This window comes from Carcharodon carcharias, chromosome 3 (genome assembly GCF_017639515.1).
Source record: "Carcharodon carcharias isolate sCarCar2 chromosome 3, sCarCar2.pri, whole genome shotgun sequence".
Lineage (NCBI taxonomy): Eukaryota > Metazoa > Chordata > Chondrichthyes > Lamniformes > Lamnidae > Carcharodon > Carcharodon carcharias.
Window position 1 is genome coordinate 91304076 of NC_054469.1, and position 20411 is coordinate 91324486.

The 20411-nt window shown below is 44.7% G+C and overlaps 1 protein-coding gene across 1 annotated transcript in view; it reads left to right on the forward strand.

Annotated features, from left to right (window-relative positions):
* LOC121275628 (adenylate cyclase type 1-like) overlaps positions 1 to 20411 on the forward strand; it is a 440566-nt gene that overhangs the window by 297260 nt on the left and 122895 nt on the right. The window contains exons 9-11 of the mRNA XM_041183119.1: positions 655 to 849; positions 19032 to 19129; positions 19240 to 19324. Coding sequence (XP_041039053.1) covers positions 655 to 849; positions 19032 to 19129; positions 19240 to 19324 — 378 coding nt within the window. The remainder of the gene's footprint in view (positions 1 to 654; positions 850 to 19031; positions 19130 to 19239; positions 19325 to 20411) is intronic.

Sequence of the window (20411 nt, forward strand, 5' to 3'; positions counted from 1 at the left end):
CTGCTCTTGTAGCCAAAGTATTTATATGGCTCATCCAGTTCAGCTTCTGGTCAATGGTGACAGTTGACAGTGAGGGATTCAAGCTCGATGGGCCATTTGGTCTACCCCTGCTTTGATTTTTTGAGTTCTTGTCGTGTATTCCATCCAGAACAGATCCTGCAATTCACTGATATTGTTAATTATTTTTGTCATTGTTGTTCTTCACTGTACATATTCTATATCAGTTATGTCCAATGGGCAAATCTCCATATAAATGTTTGAACCCTTTGAGGTTGATGTGTTTCTTCCACTGAATCCTGTGCAATATCACATGCACATCAGTGCCAGCTTTTCTAAGGTGTGTACTGCAGTTAAAGTACTTGTAAAAATGTCCTCTGTTGAACAAGTTCAGGTCAAAGTAGTATAGCTGTATCATGTTCATCCAATGCTGTTGAAGCTATTTCCCAGAGATTACTTGACTGCTAAAGTAAGCCAAGAAAATATCAAGACCTACTAAAAAGATAAAGAACAAAGAAACCCTCATCACCCATCCTGTTTTCTGGATGAGGTTCTGCACTGGAGCAATACAACTGGTATGGATTGAAAATTGGACTGTAGCAGAATGGTCCTCTATCAACCTGTCACTAATTAAAATATTTTCTTTTATTTACAAAGAGAAGAGCATTGAGGACAGCATCTGAAAAAGTCAGGAATCGATCATCTTTTTCTACAAATGTTATACACAACACTCCAGGAACGCGAGTGAATCGATACATCAGCCGATTAATTGAAGCTCGGCAAACAGAGTCTGAAATGGCAGATTTACACTTTGTTACTTTAAAGTACAAACAAACTGAAAGGGAGCAGAAAGTAAGTTATTTTTATAAAGCAAGATAAACATGCCTTTTTTTTAAAGGTTCACATCCAAGTGCATCATCTAGATTATCTGGATGAATTGGAAAATTGGCCAAATTGCTTCAGTGACCCATGGGGTTGGTGGTAAATGTGCAGACAAGTCGGATGAGGGTGGGGGAAGTGTGGAGGGGATGGGCGGTGGTGGGTACAATAGTTCATGGAAAATCCCTACTTAGTGCAGTTGGTCTGTCAGTGGTGTTTTAACTGAGCCATCTCATCATTTTAGTTCCAGTTTTGCATTTAATTAATGTCAGTAGGCATGATGATACCACGCATGACATAAGTTCATTCCAGGATTTAAAGAAACACTTAAAAATATCCAAGTTGATGGAGTTTGGAGTTGGAATGGAGAACTACAGACCAGCTAGTATGGAGTCAAGATTGTAAAGGCTATGCCCCACTTCCCTGATGCCTGCCTGGATGTGCTATTGGCGGCTGTAGGGGGCCTTGAGGGAGAATCCTGCAGGTGGCTCAAAGAAGGCTTGGCTGGAGGTTGTCCGGAAGTCAGGATGGTGCGATGCTGTTTGATTCAACACAAGAAGTGGTTTATTGTCATAAGCAGGGCAGGAAAGGCAATGAGTACAGTGCCATATTCACCTACATTTTGATTTGTGTATCTCCCCAGTCCCCTCATTCTGTCTTTTAAGCCTACTCGAGCACATCACCCCCGACACCAAATTAGCTTGCCTGTGCATATATGACTCTCTGTCTATGCACACTTGCTCGTATCTCCCATCTATACACTGACACTCACAGTTCCACTCATGCAATGTCATACCTGTCCCTCATAGTCACCCTCAACAAATGCCCACTGTCCTTTGGATGAACACATGCCATTACTTTTTCTCATAAGCCTATTATTTTCCTCCTTGCAGGAGAATAGAACAGGGAATATAAGGGAGAGACAGAACCAGAGGTGGACCTGCATACATCTCTCCATAGAACCATAGGACACTACAGTACAGAAAAACAGGCCATTCGGCCCCTCTAGTCTGTGCTGAAATATTATTCCGTTAGTCCCATTGAACTGCACCCAGTCCATAACCCTCCAGACCTCTCCCATCCATGTATCTATCCAATTTATTCTTAAAACTTAAGAGTGAGCCCGCATTTACCACGTCTTATGGCAGCTCGTTCCACACTCCCATCACTCTCCGAGTGAACAAGGTCCCCCTAATGTTCCCCCTAAACCTCTCCCCTTTCACCCTAAAGACATGTCCTCTCGTGTTTAACTCTCCTAATCTACGTGGAAAGAGCCTACTCGCATTTACTCTGTCTATACCCCTCATAATTTTATAAACTTCTATCAAATCTCCCCTCATCCTTCCATGCTCCAAGAAACAAAGTCCTAACCTGTTTAATCTTTCCCTGTAACTCAACTCCTGAAGACCCAGCAACATCCTAGTAAATCTCTGCACTCTTTCAATCTTACTGATATCCTTCCTGTAGTTAGGCGACCAGAACTGCACACAATACTCCAAAGTTGGCCTCACCAATGTCTTATACAACCTCACCATAATATCCCAGCTCCTATACTCAATACTTTGATTTATGAAGGCCAGTATGCCAAAAGCTTTCTTTACAACCCTGTCTACCTGTGATGCCATTTTCACAGAATTATGTATCTGAACTCCCAGATCCCTTTGTTCCTCCGCATTCCTCAGTGCCCTACCATTTATTGTGTATGTCCTACCTTGGTTTGACCTTCCAAAATGTAACACCTCACACTTTTCTGCTTTAAATTCCATCTGCCATTTTCTTGCCCATTTTTCCAGTTGGTCCAGATCCCTCTGCAAGCTTTGAAAGCCTTCCTCGCTGTCCACAATGCCTCCAATCTTAGTGTCATCAGCAAACTTGCTGATCCAATTTACCACATTATCATCTAGATCATTGATATAGACAACAAACAACAATGGTCCCAGCACAGATCCCTGAGGCACACCACTAGTCACAGGCCTCCAGTCTGAGAAGCAATCATCCACTACCACTCTCTGTCTTCTCCCACACAGCCAATTTCGAATCCAGTTTACAACCTCTCCATGGATACCAAGTGTCTGAACCTTCTGAACTAACCTCCCATGTGGGACCTTGTCAAAGGCCTTACTAAAGTCCATGTAGACAACATCCACAGCCTTTCCTTCATCTACTTTCTTGGTAACCTCCTCGGAAAACTCTACAAGGTTCGTTAAACATGACCTACCATGCACAAAGCCATGCTGACTATCCTTAAACAGCCCTTGGCTGTCCAAATAATTGTATATCCGATCTCTCAGAACACCTTCCAATAATTTACCTATGACTGACGTCAGGCTCACTGGCCTGTAATTACCTGGTTTACTTTTGGAGCCTCTTTTAAACAATGGAACAACATGAGCTACCATCCAATCCTCCGGCACCTCACCCGTGGCTAAGGACATTTTAAATATTTCTGCCAGGGCCCCTGCAATTTCTACACTAGTCTCCCTCAAGGTCTGAGGGAATATCATATCAGGCCTGGGGGATTTATCTACCTTTATTCACTGTAAAGCAGCAAGCACCTCCTCCTCTTTAATCTCTATATGTTCCATGGCACTACTGCTTGTTTCCCTTCCTTCCTTATACACTATGCCAGTTTCCTGAGTAAATACTGATGCAAAAAAACTGTTTAAGATCTCCCCCATCTTGTGAGGCTCCACACATAGACGACCACTCTGATCTTCAAGGGGACTAATTGTATCCCTTACTATCCTTTTACTCTTAATATACTTGTAGAAACCCTTCACATTATCAATTAACATCTGCAGAGGAGAAGGCGTTGGAGATAGTGGAAGCTTGATGTACTTGGCCATCAGAGAGGGGGAGATGGGGTCTTGCCAGCTACCCGCTGATAGAATTAAATCTCAGCTAACCCCACAACACTCAGTCATGTTGACCTAATGTCAGAAGCCACTGAAATATGATGACGTGCATAATGAAAACTTCAAACATTCTTACCTTCACATTGCTACTAATCCCCACAAGACCACCATGCATCCAGGATCAGGTTGTCCATGACAATAGCAATTCCTCAGAGGAGCTCACTCCCTCTGAAGATCATGCAGTGGTGCACTTTACAATTCATTGGATGAATGTAGGCAGGTAGAGATAAGGCAGTCAATACCTTGAGTGCCCTACCATCCATTCTTAATTAGCACATTCGTTTAGATAATATCACCAACTTTAACACCTATGTGTTCTTTTGTCCTGTTGTTTGTGACATCTTCTGATGATCTGCTTCTATCACTGCTTTTGCCTACAACCACACCACCCCCCTCCACTTCTCTCTCTCTCTCTCCACCCCCCCCCCCCCCCCCCCCCCCCCCCCCAAACACCTTAAACCAGCTTATATTTCAACTCTTTCTTGGACTCGAACTCAAGTTCTGTCGAAGGGTCATGAGGACTCGAAACGTCAACTCTTTTCTTCTCCGCCGATGCTGCCAGACCTGCTGAGTTTTTCCAGGTAATTCTGTTTTTGAATGTAGGCAGGTAGTTGGGTTTTCACCTGGTAACTCACAATTCACAAGTGAGCCAGAGCAGATGGTGGAATCAGGGACAGAGAGTCCCTATTTGAGGGCACAATCCTCTCCAAGTTCTGCTCAGGTCAATCAGTCAAAAGGGTAACTCTGGAGCAGCAGTAAAGAGTGTGCGAGCTACTGGCAAGCATTCCAACCACACTGGGCAGGCTTGCAGAGAGATCGGAGGAGTCCAGCTCAAGCATGAGTGACATAGTATCACAGGCTTTGTGATGATGTCATCTCCCATGGAGAATCAAATGCAGCAATCACACAATTGCATTTAGACCTTCTCCGTTGACTCATACACTATGACTGCCACCTTAAATAGGATTAATGATACCCAAATCTTGGTCTTTAATTGCTCCAATGATCTGCAGCAAAGCCTTCTCCAATGTACTGCTAGCAGGAAATTATGGCTAAGCTCAAGAGGGATAATGGTGAAAGTGGACATGGAAGTGGGGTCTTCATTGAAAGAACTTCCACATCTCACCCATTCATCTATTTCCCCACACCCTGTCTCCCCACCTCCAGTAAGCACCCAGCATGCTGCCTGGTCTCCTGAATGGCTGAGCCTGTCCCTGAACAGGTGCAGGTAAGGCATTCTTTAGCCAGGCCCACGCGGATTCTAATGCACAGAGGACATTTGCCAAAAGCATCTCAGAAGCCAGGGCTGGGATCTGAGCAGCTAGCCTCTGTCTCTTCTGGTGCCACAGGGGTTGCATATGGATAAGCGCTAAGCAAAGGATGCATAAAGATTTGTATTTGCAAGAGGACATGCACATGGCTCTCTTAGACATTGTTAAAATTTTACATTTCTGCTTTTTTATTTGAAACACATCAATATTATTCTCTTGAACCAATTTCCCATCTTTTCCATTCTTGGTTACTGGCTGGCAAGTGACTTTTTCAGTTGTGGATGTGGGACCAAAGGTAATATTTCCAAGTTTGCAGATGGCACAAAACTAGGTGCAACTATGTTATGAGAATGATGGAAAGAGGCTTTAGGGGATTTGGAAGGCTTCGTGAGTGGGTAAGAACATGGCAGATGAAATATAACATGGATAAGTGTGAGGTTATTCACTTTGGTAGGAGGAATGAAGGTGCAGAGTATTTCTTAAATGGTGGCAGGTTGGGAAGTGTTGATGTCCAAAGGGATCTAGGTGTCCTTGTTCATAAGCCAGTGAAAGTTAACACGCAGGTGCAACAAGCACTTGGGAAGGAAAATAATACGTTGGGCTTTATCACGAGAGGATTTGTATACAGGAGTACAAATATCTTGCTGTAATTGTACAGAGCCTTGGTTAGACCACACCTGGAGTATTGTGTACAGTCTTAATACCTTTACCTAAGGAAGGATATACTGACCAGAGAAGGAATGCAGGAGACTAATTCCTGGGATGGTGGGACAATTCAATGAAGAGAGATTGAGGAGGCTGGGCCTATATTCTGTACAGTTTAGAAGACTGAGAAGTGAGCTCATTGAAACTTACAAAATTCTTAAGAGGCTAGACAAGATAGATGCAAAAAGCATGATTCCCATGGTGGGGGAGGTGGGGTGTGCATCTAGAACCAGGGGACATAGTCTCAGAATAATAGGAAAGCCATTTAGTACTGAGATGAGGAGGAATTTCAAAGAGTAGTGAATCTTTGGAATTCTCCACCTCAGAGGGCTGTGGAGACTCACTCATTGAGAATGCTCAAAACAGACTATAGATTTCTAGATACTAATGACATCAGGGGATATAAGGAGAATGCGGGAAAATGGCATTAAGGTAGATAGTCAGCTATGGTCTAGTTGAATAATGGAGCAGCTTAAGGGGCTGAATGGCCTACTCCTGCTCCTGTGTTCTTATGTTGTGTGATGAAGAATGGGAAGACATGAATTGATGCTAAGAATTGAGGATTGTGAATGAGAGGCTTATTTTTTTTTAAGGTCTGCTTTGTGTTGGTGGCAATTGATATAGGGTGGGGTAGGGGAACAAATGTGAACTGGTGGATCCTAAATGTACCTCTCAATAATGAGAGCGCCCAATGCAGCCTGCACATTGTGTGCCACTGGTGGTACATTGTGCCATAACTTTCTGCCTCCCCCGCCCTCTCCTCCCCTTTACTCATCTTCCTCTTCCTCATTGGAATTGTCCAAAGGGGTTCTGTGCCTTGCTCTTCCTGTGGGTCCAACTCTCGCTTCTAAGTACAGCGCACAATAACAATCCTGGAGACCCTGGCTGGTACACTTGCCAGATCTGTTCAGGCACCCGAAATGCATCTTTAGCATGCCAATGCCTTATTCAGTGACACTTTGATGGTCAAATGGCATTCATCATAGAGTTCCTGTGCCTCATCCCTTGGGTTTTTGAGATGTCTCATCAGCCACATTTTAATTGTGTGACCCTTGTCGCCAAGAAGCCAGCTGATAAGTATGCTTCAAAATGTGTGGAAACTGGAGAGGGTAAAGTCCAACTGAAAGCAACATGGCAGATGCCTGGGTATCTTATGTAAAGATTTTTTTTGTGGTTGTGCTTCAGCTACATATTGATGGAGTGGAAGCCCTTGCAGTTGATGAGTAACTCTTTCGAGTACAAACACGTTTCCATCTGTTTCTATTCAGATGAAGTTACATTGTTTCATAGTTTGCCATTGTGAGATTTGAACTCTTGATCTTGGGGTTACAAGCCCAGTACCATAACCACTTGGCTATTTAGGCCAAGCCGCAGTTGATGAGTATTCCTGGTTGATCCAAAGGTGTTTTAATTGCCATGTGTGTGCAGTCAATGATGCCCTGCACCTGTGGGAAAGCTGCCAGAACTGCAAAGCTGATCACCGTTCATTCAGACTGGCTTCATTGGTCACAAAGTTGATATAATTGCTAGTCCTGGCAAATAATCAATTAGTCACCCATCTTACTCATGTACTGGCAACTAGGAGATCCTGGATAGGAACTTAGGAGCAGGAGTAGGCCATTGAGCCCATCGACCTTGCTCTGCCATTCAATATGATCATAGCTGATCAAGCCCTTCAATGCCTTTTCCCCAAATTAGCCCCATATCCCTTTATGTCATTGGTATTTAGAAATCTGTCAGTCTCTGTTTTAACCATACTCAATGACTGAGCTTCCACAGCCCTCTGGGGTAAAGAATTCCAAAGATTCACAACCCGCTGAGTAAAATAATTTCTCCTCATCTCGGTCCCAGGTGGCTTCCTCCTTATTTTGAAATTGTGTCTCCTGGTTCAAGACTACCCAACCAGGGGAAACATCTTACCTGCTTCTACCCTGTATATTCCTTTTAAGTATTTTGTAGGTTTCAATGAGATCACCTCTCATTCTTTGAAACTCTGGAGAATACTGGCCCAATTTCCCCAATCTCTCTTCCTGGACAGACGCACCATCCTGGGAACAAGTCTGGTGCGCCTTCGCTGTACTCCCTTTACGGCAATAATATCCTTCCTAAGGTAAGGGGACCAAAACTGCACACGGTACTCCAGGGGCAGTCTAACCAAGTTTCTATATAATTGAAGCAAGATTTCACTACTCCTGTACTCAAATCCCCTTACAATAAAGGCAAATATACCATTAGCCTTCCTAATTACTTGCTGCACCTGCATCTTAGCTTTCAGTAACTTATTGACAGGGAAACCCTTTCTAATCTCTCACCATTTAAGAAATACTCTGCACATTTGTTCCTCCTACCAAAGTGGATGACCTCTCATTTTCCCACATTATATTCCATCTGCCATGTTCTTGCCCACTCAATAAGTTGTCCAAATCCCCTTGAAGCCATTTTGCATAGTCTTCACAACACACACTTCCACCAAGCTTTGTGTTATCTGCAATCTGTGAAACATTACATTTGGACCCTACTTCCAAATCATTGATATATATATTATGAACAGCTGGGGCCCAAGTACTGATCCTTGCAGTACTCCACTAGTCATTGTCTGCCAATGTGAGAATGGCCTATTTATTCCTACTCTGTTTTCTGCCTGTTAACCAATCCTTAATCCATGCCAGTATATTACCTCCTATCCCATATGCTTTAATTTTGCTACTCCCTGTGGGGTACTTTATTGAATGCCTTCTGAAAATCCAGGTACACTACACAGATACATCAAAACACCACCACCTAGAGGTTCCCCTCCAAGCCACTCACCATCCTGACTTGGAAATATATTGCTGTTCCTTCACTGTCCCTGGGTCAAAATCCTGGAACTCCCTCCCTAACAGCATTGTGGGTGTACCTACACCAGATGGACTGCAGCAGTTTGAGATGCCCTTGAGTTCTCAAGGGCAGTTATGGATGGGCAAAAATACTGGCCTAGCCAGCAACGCCCACATACCATAAATGAATTAAAAAACTTACGCCCACCGACTCCCTTTTATCAATTCTGTTAGTAATATCCTCCAAAGACTCCAACGAGTTCATCAAACATGATTTCCCATTCATAAATCCATGTTCACTATGCCCAATGAGATCATTATTATCTATATGTCCACCATTACAGATTCTAGCATTTTCCGTAACACTAACAGGTCTGTAGTTCCCCATTTACTCTCTCCTTCCCTTCTTAAATAGTGGAGTGACATTTGATACCTTCCATTCTGCAGGAACCATTCCAGAATCTATAGAGTTTTGGAAGATGATCACCAATGTATCCATTATCTCCATCGCTACCTCTTTCAACACTCTCGATATAGAGTATCAGGTCCCAGGGGCTTATCAATCTTCACAAGCACATGGGTGTGGGGGGAAGTGTGGTTGGGGAAGGGGTGATGAGAGGGTGTGGAAAGCGGCCACGCACTTGGAAAAGCTTGTCAATAGTGAGCATTCTTCCATAGCTGAGACCATTCAACAGCAGCTCCATTGACATGCTTGGAATCGGGCCTCTGAAGCATTTCTGCCCACTCAAGCAAAGCGAAAGCATGAATGTGCCACCAAATACCCGAGGCCTTTTCACACCTCAGACGCAGAATGCAAATAAATATGCGTTTTAGGAGACATCAGAACAATTGGCCGACTGGGCAAGTTATAGAATCCCCTTGTGGAAGGTGGCCATGACGCAGTCACTGATGAAGACGTTCACAGCCCATTGCAATGTCTTTATTCAGGTTTGGCCCAGTATCCATCATGGTTCAAGCTAACAGTGCAGCCTTGCAGTGTGGGTTAGGAGAATGCCAGTGCCTGAGCTGAGAGCACAGCATGCAGTCCAGTGGGCGAAGCTGCCGCCAATTGGTCAGGAGGAGTGGGGCAGAGCTGGTTGGGTTTTTGATCAGTCTTCCAAGTGGTGGCCAGCACTGTCCAGCATGTGTGAAGGGGCCTTGAGATGCAGCCGGAGCCAGAGACTTACCAGGAGAGGTACTTAGGACACATATGCTAACCTAGGCATCTCTCTTTGATCCTGCAGAAGGAGAACATCAGGATCACGGAGCCAGGTGATTTAGTGGTATGCCTCATGGCTTACAGGGAACAGAGAAGGAGAAGATTCCGACGGAGGCGCCTGGCTCGCCAATGGAAGGAGCACCGCCCTCAAGATGAAGGTGCGGCAGGGCCTCCTGTGCACATAGCTGAAGACCCACAGCGAGCCGTCGCTCATAGATGCCTTGCTAGACCCAGGGTCTATAGATGGCACTTGTCATTCCTGCAGGTGACTGAGAACCAGTATCGCTGAAAACTGCACATGTCTAGGGAACTGGTCAGTCACATACACCCCTGCTGCAGGATGTGGTGTCCCGAAGACATGGAGGGCATCCACTGCCAGTGGCCGTGAAAGTGACTGCGGCGTTCAATTTTTACACCAGTGGCTCCTTCCAGTGCTCCACAGGTGCCCTGTTTGGGATCACGCATGCTTCCACATATGTGTATCCAGGAGATCACGGATGCCATCTTTGAGAAGGCACAGAATTTTGTGCATTTCGGCCGGGAGCAGCCAAGCCAGGAAGCAAGAGCACAGGGATTTGCGGTGACCTCAGGTTTTCCACAGGTGCAGGGTGACATTGACTGCACTCACGGGGCGCTTAGATCTTAGATGGCAACAAGCAGTCCAGTACATTAATCGCAAGGGCTTCCACTCACTGACTGTTCAGCTGGTGTGTGACCACCACACATGCTTCCTGCAGGTCTACACATGCTTCCCAGGGAGCATCCATGACTCCTACATCCTCAACAGGTCTCAGATCCCTGACATCTTCCAAAAGCTGCAGGGTTGGCTCCTCAGGGACAAGGGCTACCCACAGAGGACCTGGCTGATGATGTCCATGCAGCAGCCTCAGACTGCAGCAGAGAGGCGGTATAACAAGGCTCATGTCACAACCTGGTCCTTGGTGGGGCAAACGATTGGCAACTTGAAAATGAGTTTCTGGCGCCTCGACAGGTCTGGTGGAGCACTGCAATACAGTCCCCAGAGGTGTCACGCATCATTGTAGCTTGCTGTGCACCCCACAACCTGGCGCTGCAATGCAGGTGGAGGACCAGGATAAGGAAGAGATGGAAGAGCTGCTTGTCTCCTCCAATGAGGAGGATGTTGAAGGAGATGAGGGTAATGAGGCCCTCGAAGGCGAGGATGCCAGCAATGAATCCATCGCAATGGCCAGATGAGGCAGGGACACTCATGAGTTCCTCATGGCCGCAAGATTCATGAAGGAAGATGACAAGATACATTGAGGACAGTCCTGACATTCTCACCTTGCACATTTGACTCCTGTCTGGCTGATGGCAGTGCGCATGCCCGCAGTGCTCAGGTTCATGTCATGGAGATGCAGCAGAGGCCCTAATAGTCACTTGATTCCAGGAGGGTGATGATGATATGCAGTGAGGACACTCCATAGATCTTCACATTGTCTCTGCGAATGTCTGACTCCTGCCTGGCTGAGGACAACTCGCTTACGCTCTGTGGTCAGGGTCATATCATAGAGATGCAGCCGTGAAACCTAAATGCATCTGTCCCTTCGTCAGCCTTCGGCATCTGTCTCCTTCAGGACCAAACTGTCACCGGACCCAGATGCTGAAGAGATGGGGACCAGCCCCACTTCAAAGGTGCTGAGAGCACACAGAGAGAATGACAGAACTTGGTGACACCTGTCCACAACATTCTAGTGGCAATAACAAGAACCATCAAGGTGCAGGCATCACTAATGTGTCCAATGAGTGTTAAACCAGACCAACACTTTGCTCCGAAGGTTACACACTGGACCAAGACACCTGCCCTTATCTTGTGCAGAAAGGGTTCACATCTGAGTGACATGAAAATTGCTCATCATAACAAGGAGCCATTGACAGGGAGACATTCTTGGGAGTTTATTTACAATAGTGAACATTATGTGCTTGTGATTAATACCCATGCCCATGTTGTGCAACTATATCTTCTTAACCTTCCTAACCCTGATGCTAGGTCTTGGTACACCCCTGAAATCCACAGCAGAGGTGGAGGCAGCCTGCTGACTGCGGCGCCCGGTCTGTGATGACCTTGGTGGGTGTCCTCTGGAGGGCTGAGACCTGGAGGGCCCAGCCTTCTTTGGGTGTCCTGCTGTGGGCCAGGTGCACTCTCCTCGTTCTGTGGAGCTGGAGCTGATGAGATCATAGGAAGAGGGGATTTGGATCGGCTGGAATTTCCCAGAGTCAGATGGGTGGATGGCTTCGGTGGGTGCCCAACAGCCCCTGGCTGACTTCTTGAGGAGAAGGCAAAGTTGGTGCAAGACCGAGCTGCCCCTCTTGCATTGACACTGCTGGAGGCCAACTATGGCATTATTGATGGAGTTGAACCTGCGCAGCAGTGCAGGAGCGATGTCCTGGACCAAGTTCTCCATGGCAGTTGCCATTCTGCCAGTGTTGACCTCGGTGCATTGGCATGCTGGCGCTATCACCTCAGACTTAAAGTGGACGGACCCATCCATCGTGCCTTGCATTCTAAGTGCACCAGACATCTCTTCCTGATGTTCCCATGATTGCCTTTGCAGCTCCAACAACTGATTGAGGACCAAGTCCAGAGGCTCATCATCTGACTAGGACTCAGCAGATTCCTTACCCCTAACAGACCCCCTAGTGCTGGTGACCTTGGATGTCCCTGTTTCCACCTGCTGTGGAACATATTGTGTTGGTGGGCTCACCAAATTTTGATCCCGAGCCTACACTACATCTAGGTCACACCAAGGTGTACGTCGTTGTGCTGGAGGGTGTGGGCATGCGCTGCCCTCAGGCTCCTCATCCGAGATGCTCTCGGCGTTGGAGTCAGGGTCAAGGTTGCCTGAAGACCTATCAGATGTGCTTTGGAGATAAAGTGGAGATTATTAGTGCTTGGTAGCTGTGTTACACACAGAATATTGGACTCAGAGTAGCATTGAGAGAGAGATGATGTGACGCAGGATCCTCACATGGATGCTTGCCACCGACCTCACCGTTGCCGCAGAAACGGTTCACGTCCTCTCCGGCTAGCTCCAATGTGTGACTCTCGAAAGCAGTGAGGACCTTGATATCTGACACTCCTTTGCTGGACTGGGGCCCCTCCTGTTGATTGTGCACAATCCTGTCCTGCATAAGTACAGATGGAGAGAGTGTGAGCACGGCACATGCCAGGTCAAATGAGAAAGATGCCAGGCTTGCGTGTTTGCTGAGTGGAGCCATGAACAGGATGAGGAGATGAAGCCAGATGGAGATACAAGGGTGTGTGTGAAAGAGAGCATGGTGATGTCCCTTGAGCTGGCAGTGAGTGAGATGCCAGTGAATGGGTGAAGGGCTTGTGAGTTTATGATTTGAAATTAATGAGATGGTTAACTTATGCTGGCGGCAAGTATGAGATCATTTATCCTTTTTCTGCACTGTATGGCCGACTTGTGTGCAGCATTGGCACTGACCACCTCTGCCACCCCATCACAAGCCAGAGTGGTGAAACCGAAAGCCTCCCGTGGCCAGAGTGGGAGTAGAGGACATCACGATGGACCTCCATGACATCAAAAAGGCATTCCAGAGATGCGTTACTGATTGGGGAGGTCTGCAGTACTCTTGGCTTTTGGGGTCATGTCTTCACTGGAGCAGTCCTGGGCTGCAATCATTGAGAACTGTGAGCATGGCTGCTGTTTAAATATGGTGCCCGGCGTGAGGAAGTGACAAGGTAGTGGCAAACTGGAGGCTGCCCACCAGTGAGATGGCATGTTTCCCATGACTGCATAATTTATGAGGCAGGAAGGGGCCAATAAAACATCATTTTTCACACCCCCTACTGCACTTCATGCAATTCTGGAACGATTCTGCTCAATGTAAAATTCTATCATATTATGGTCGCTCTTAGCTAAAGTTCTTTAACAACAAGATTAGGTCTGCAGCGGAGCCCTGGAAGGATGCAAAAGCAAAAATGGGGAGAGTAGCAGTGACTTTAACGGTAAAGCTTGGTCACCAGGTTCTATTGGCAGTGGGTCTTGTTTCAGTAGGCTGCAAATATCTGCTACCATCTGACATGACACCAGGAGCTTTCTGAGACACAGGTGTACTGACATTTCAAGAAAGCTTATCCTCTGCTAGTGGCCTCTGCGTGCTTGTTATGGTCTCCTGCGAGCTGCATCTCTCTGCTGATGCCTCCTTTCCTGTGGAAATGTGGGTCTTTGAGTAACAGGCTGTTACTGGCACTGCTCCTGCTGCTGCTGGTGCTGTTCTTGCTGGTGGTACTGCTACTGATCATCTTGATCCTCACTGTAGTTCCAAAGTAACACAGCATAAGTGGCAAATCAGAGTACCAAAATGCAGATCCAACCTCTGAGCCTCCAAAGTGTGTGAAGTAAACTCTCAGCATAGATAGAGCACACCAATAACCTGCTCACTGATGCTCAATTTGGGTTCTGCCAGGGCCACGTGGCTTCTGACCTCATTACAGCCTTGCTTCAAACATGGATAAAAGAGCTGAACTCTAGAGGTGGGGTGAGAGTGACTGCCCTTGAAATCAAGGCAGCATTTGACCAAGTGTGGCATCAAGGAGCCCAAGCAAAACTAGAGTCAATGGGAATCAGGGGGAAAACTCTCCACTGATTGGAGTCATACCTTGCACAAAGGAAGATTATTGTGATTGTTGGAGGTCAGTCATCTCAGTTCTAGATCATCACTGCAAGAGTTCCTCAGGGCAGTGTCCTCGGCCCAACCATCTTTAGCTTCATCAATGACCTTCCTTCCATCGTAAGGGCATAAGTGGGAATGTTCACTGATGATTGCACAATGTTCAGCAGCATACATGACTCCTCAGATAGTGAAGTAGTCCATGTCCAAATGCAGCAAAACCTGGACAATATCCAGGCTTGGGCTGACAAGTGGAAAGTAACATTCATGCCACACAAGTGCCAGGCAATGATCATCTCCAACAAGAGAGATTCTAACCATTGCCCCTTAACATTCACTGGCATTACCATCACTGAATCCCCCGCTATCAACATCCTGGGGGTTACCATTGACCAGAAACTGAACTGGACTAGCCATATAAATACTGTGGCTACAAGGGCAGATCAGAGACAATGAGTAACTCACCTCCTGATTCCCAAAGCCTGTCCACTATCAATGAGGCACAAGTCAGGAGTGTGATGATACACTCCCCACTTGCCTGGGTGAGTGCATTTCCAACAACATTCAAGAAGCTTGACACCATCCAGGACAAAGCAGCCGATTTGATGAGAATGCATCCACAACATCCACTAATTTACCTAATGGTCTCTTCCAACTGTTAGTGACAAGGGGAATTTTCTGATATCAGTCCTAAACGTTATCTTTTAGTAGGCTGAACCGATGTCACCTTGTCCTACCATTTTAATTTAATTTAAAATAATGTTCCAGGTTTATCTTTCCCAGTCTCTTAGCTATCATATGCTTCTATAATGTCATTCTCAGGAATCTCTTTTCAATGCTGAAAAACCCAAGGTACTCAAGTCTTTCCTCATGATGCAGATACATGACACAACGGATCAGCTTTATGCCTCTTCTCTTGTCAGCATTTCTTTCTGCTGTTTCAATCTGTCACCTGACATGAAGCCACACTTTTATGGGATTATATGATATCAGACTATCAAATTTTACGAGAAATTGTATGTGTAGTCTTGTCAGTTTAGAGAAAGAGAACATTTTACTAAACACCAAAACGCTTTTACACTATATGACATAACAATATGATAATACCAGAAACTAACAAGTCCAAGTACTTGTACTCCAGTATCTATAGCCATCGAGAGCCAAGGACTGGTGTTAATACATTACAAGGCAGAAATTCAATCACAAACAGTAGCGGTGATAAAGGTGGCAGTTTAGAGGATCATAATTTCCCTAAATTACATTGCACTCCCAGTTTGAGATGATTCCCTTTTGCTTAGGTAGAGACTGACTCATTACTGGAATTTACTAGCTTGTTAGTATTTGCAGTTAGGTGGACTGTTTTATATTTTCCTTGATGACTGATGAGTGCAGGGAATTTGAGCCCACTGATTCTAATGTGTGCATACAATGACACCGCACCAGCCCAACCCATTATCAGTGTGTATTGGCTCTGCTCCCTCCATGTTCTGGACATGCCAGCACCATCCAGATGTGACAAATATTGTGAAAGCATAGCCCATGTTGTTTGCTTTCTTGAGAAATGAATACTGACAGCTCTCTAATATTATGTGGGGGTTTGTGTCTTCTTCCTGACTTTACAGCATATTGCATTAGCCGTGTCTTGTTCATTTCATATAGTGCTACTTGAAATTATACTTTGTATATATAATTCACTCTTCTTCATGTAATGGCCCAGGTTTTGAAATTGAAATAATGATGAGACTAACTGTGCTCATCATTATTAAGGAATAATTTGGACAGTAACTTCCAACATCCATAAATGCCTAGTTAAACAGGAAAATCAGGAATTTGCTGTCTGAGTTGACCTGCTCCACCACTAGCTTCACTACCTCGGAACCTCATCAAGAGACTCAGCGTTTGCATACAAGCAAAGGTGTGATGTGGTAATTACACACTAAACACACCAAAAGTAGTTAGGCATGCCTATTGATGCATAAGGGAATTTTTTAATGACATGTTAGTCTTAATTAGTGCCAAACAACCTCTCCAGCACTGAAAGTTTACATTTATAAGGGTGTAGTCTCATTTCTTCAGATATTAACTATTGGAGATTTTAAAAGATTAAAATAGGGAACGTTTTGTTTTATTTTAGTTTTTTCTTTCTCTACATCTTTTAATTGTTTTCCTTAATTGCATCTTTATTACCCTCTCTTGATTTTGTTTTCTGTACATGATTTAACATCAGATTAAATATTCTAACTTACGCTTACTGGTTTAGACTGCCGGTTAGAGGTTCGATAGCCTCCAAATACGGGCATGGGAATTGCGGCGTGTGATTAATTCGTGTCTGTTTAAAGTAGTGCATGCCACACACAAACTTTGTGGTGCCTACAAATTTAAATGATGGAGGCCTGCAGTCCAGTGCGAGATATGGTGTTGAGTGGTTGCACGTCTCAATGGGGTCCAAGTTTATGCAAGGCTAATGCCACTTAAAGCCAGCCTGCACCATATGAAATGGAGGTGCATTGTGGCTGAAGAAAGAATAGGAATGCATTAAAGCAGAGTGTATGACATACAGATCAGTAAAGCTGGTGCAACATGAGAGTGGGCTCCCAGATTTTCTGATGCAGCACTCAAGACTCTGATGGTGGACGGGAGGAGTGTTCTTCCCACAAGGTTGGGGGGTAGTGGTGATGGGTGTGGTGGGAGGGCAGTGCGGGAGGGTGGTGGGGGAGCAGGAGATCTTCTAAATAACCATTTAGACAGCAGCAAATAGCCACAGAGGTCAATGCAAACAGCGCCATCCTGAGGACATGGATGTAGTGCCACACGAGTGGCCAAGGTTAGTGAATTCATCTAAAAATGCCATACCCTTACAATTGAACCAGGGACTTCACAAACTCACTTATTACAACCCAGGGAAAATGGCAACTACAACACCCATGACTGGGAGCAGGTGGCCTGATGAGAACCCTTGCAGCCACAACTATTGCCTTCTCCATGTGTTGCAGCAGTCCCTGCAGACTTCACCAACTGTCAGCAACTCCTCAAAACATATATTCATCTATGCAAGTTTGAGAAGTCTGCAGATGGAGCAGTGAGTTTGAAATGGCAGAACTAACATCAAATCAAGGTTTCATGCTAACTGATTTGCAATCTCTACATAGTTCCAGTGCATACCCTTAACACCTGTGCGAACATCCTTACTAAGATGTTACTCAGCAGGTCTGGCAGCATCGGCGGAGAAGAAAAGAGTTGACGTTTCGAGTCCTCATGACCCCTCAACAGAACCGAGTGAATCTTAGGAAAGGGGTGAAATATAAGCTGGTTTAAGGTTTGGTGGGGTGGGGGGGGGAGGAGGAGTGGGGGGTGGTGTGGTTGTAGGGACAAGCAAGCAGTGATAGGAGCACATAATCAAAAGATGTCACAGACAAAAGAACAAAAGAACACAGAGGCGTTGATGGTGGTAATATCTAAACGAATGTGCTAATTAATTCTTAATTAGCACATTCGTTTAGATAATATCACCACCATCAACGCCTCTGTGTTCTTTTGTCTGTGACATCTTTTGATTATCTGCTCCTATCACTGCTTGCTTGTCCCTACAACCACACCACCCCCCACCCCCCACTTCTCTCCGCCCCCCCCCACACCCCACCTTAAACCAGCTTATATTTCACCCCTTTCCTAAGATTCACTCAGTTAATTAATTCTTAATTAGCACATTCGTTTAGATAATATCACCACCATCAACGCCTCTGTGTTCTTTTGTCTGTGACATCTTTTGATTATCTGCTCCTAGCACTGCTTGCTTGTCCCTACAACCACACCACCCCCCCAACCCCCACTTCTCTCCGCCCCCCCCTCCCCCCCCCCCCACACCCCACCTTAAACCAGCTTATATTTCACCCCTTTCCTAAGATTCACTCAGTTCTGTTGAAGGGTCATGAGGATTCAAAACGTCAACTTTTTTCTTCTCCGCCGATGCTGCCAGACCTGCTGAGTTTTTCCAGGTAATTCTGTTTTTGTTTTGGATTTCCAGCATCCGCAGTTTTTTTGTTTTTATCTTACTAAGATGTTTAGTGCAGGCTACACTGAAAGTGTGCACACATGGCACAGATTCCATTTTGGTATCAAAACACTACTTGTAGCACCGAAACTATGGGCACTACGAATGCATAATTTTGTGTCTCAATGAGGAGCCTTCAATATGAGACACTTGCATGATCTGCTCAGATAGGTTCCAGATCTACTGTGGATGGCCCTTGCTGTTTTAGCTTTCTCATTACCACAAGTTACAGTATAAAAGCACACAGGTGTGTGGGCAAATGAAAATACAATGAATGATGAGCGCTATTTGTTTACTGCTGATTGCAAAATCTGGGCCGATAAATCAATGTTAATTCTTAGCTATGTCAGAAAGAGAATTATGATGGTGCCTTATTTTGAAATTATATTTGTTAAATACAGCCCATTTCTAAATAAGCATGTTGTTAAAGTTTCATCTGTCTAATCCCTGAATCCCCCATGATGGATGCAGTCATTTATTCCTAGTTTACAGTAAAATTTTCTTTCACTCTTCCACCCACAGTATCATCAACTTCATGATGAATATTTTACCAGTGCAGTCATCCTCTCATTGATACTTGCTGCCTTATTTGGCCTTCTGTACCTTCTCATAATACCACAGTAAGTAGTATTCTCTATACTTCTTTAATATAACTGCATTTCTTTCAAATCTACAAAAGTCGCTGTTTGTTCATAATAAGTCCATGTTACCTTTCCTGTTTCTCTGTTAGGAGCACCGTGGTCCTTGTCCTCCTGGTATTCTGCATTTGTTTCCTGGTTGCTTGTATTATGTATCTCCATGTCACTCGAGTGCAGGTAAACTTGATTTTATTTTACAAACCTCACGTTATGTTGGAATACCAAGTAACATATTTTCTGATATAACTTCCAAATTGGTGCACAATTTTAGTTCATAACTTGGTAGAGAGTACTTCAGGGCTGGGAGAGGTTGGGATACTTCTGCAATTGAACTGAGAGTCCTTTTTGTCCAGGGAGACACTACCAGCAGGAACAGAATTATATATTGGTCACATGTTATGTTGAATCAAGATTTGGTTTAAAATTTGCATCTTTTGGTAAATTTTTTTGGCTTATCAAAGTAAGCAACATCACATCTTCCAATTTAGGCACTTTACAGCCTTCTGGACTTAAAATTGAGTTCAACAACTTCAGACCATGAAGTGTCTCCTCCATCCCCACCTATTTTGATCCCCTTCATTTTTTCTACATTCATTTTTATTTTTTATTATTTATTTATTTATTCATTCATCCCACTTATTTTCACATTATTATTTTTTAAAAATTTATTCTCATTATTATTCATTATTTTATCCCCAGCTTTTAGCCTCTTCAATCTTTTTTTCCCACCACCATCCCCTCCCCCCACCCCACCCCCACCATCTGTCACTTTCCAGAGTGCTTACCCTGGTCCTGCCATTATCACATTCTGCTTTCCACTCTTAATGTCACCATTAGTACCTCCTTTAGCAGCACCACCACTATTAACAGCCCTTTGTCCTTTTGTTTATGACATCTTTTGCAATCTCTCCTTTGCCTCCAACTATCGCTGGCTTTCTATCCAGCTTAACAATATATATTTCACCACATTTCTACTTCCCTTAGCTATGAAGAAGAGCCATACACACTCAAAACATTAACTTTGTCTTTCTCTCCATGAATGCTGTCAGACCTGCTGAGTTTTTCCAGCATTTTTTGTTTTTGTTTCAGTTTTCCAGCATCCGCAGTATTTTGCCTTTATCTAAGCAACCTCACTATTGGGGATGGAAAATTTTGGTATTTTTGTCACCCATTGTTTGCATTGGGTTGAGTACAGGAAGCTATTTAAATATGCTAATTAAGGCCCAACACTGGTTGTAGGAACCTGTTTGCAATTTTCAGATAT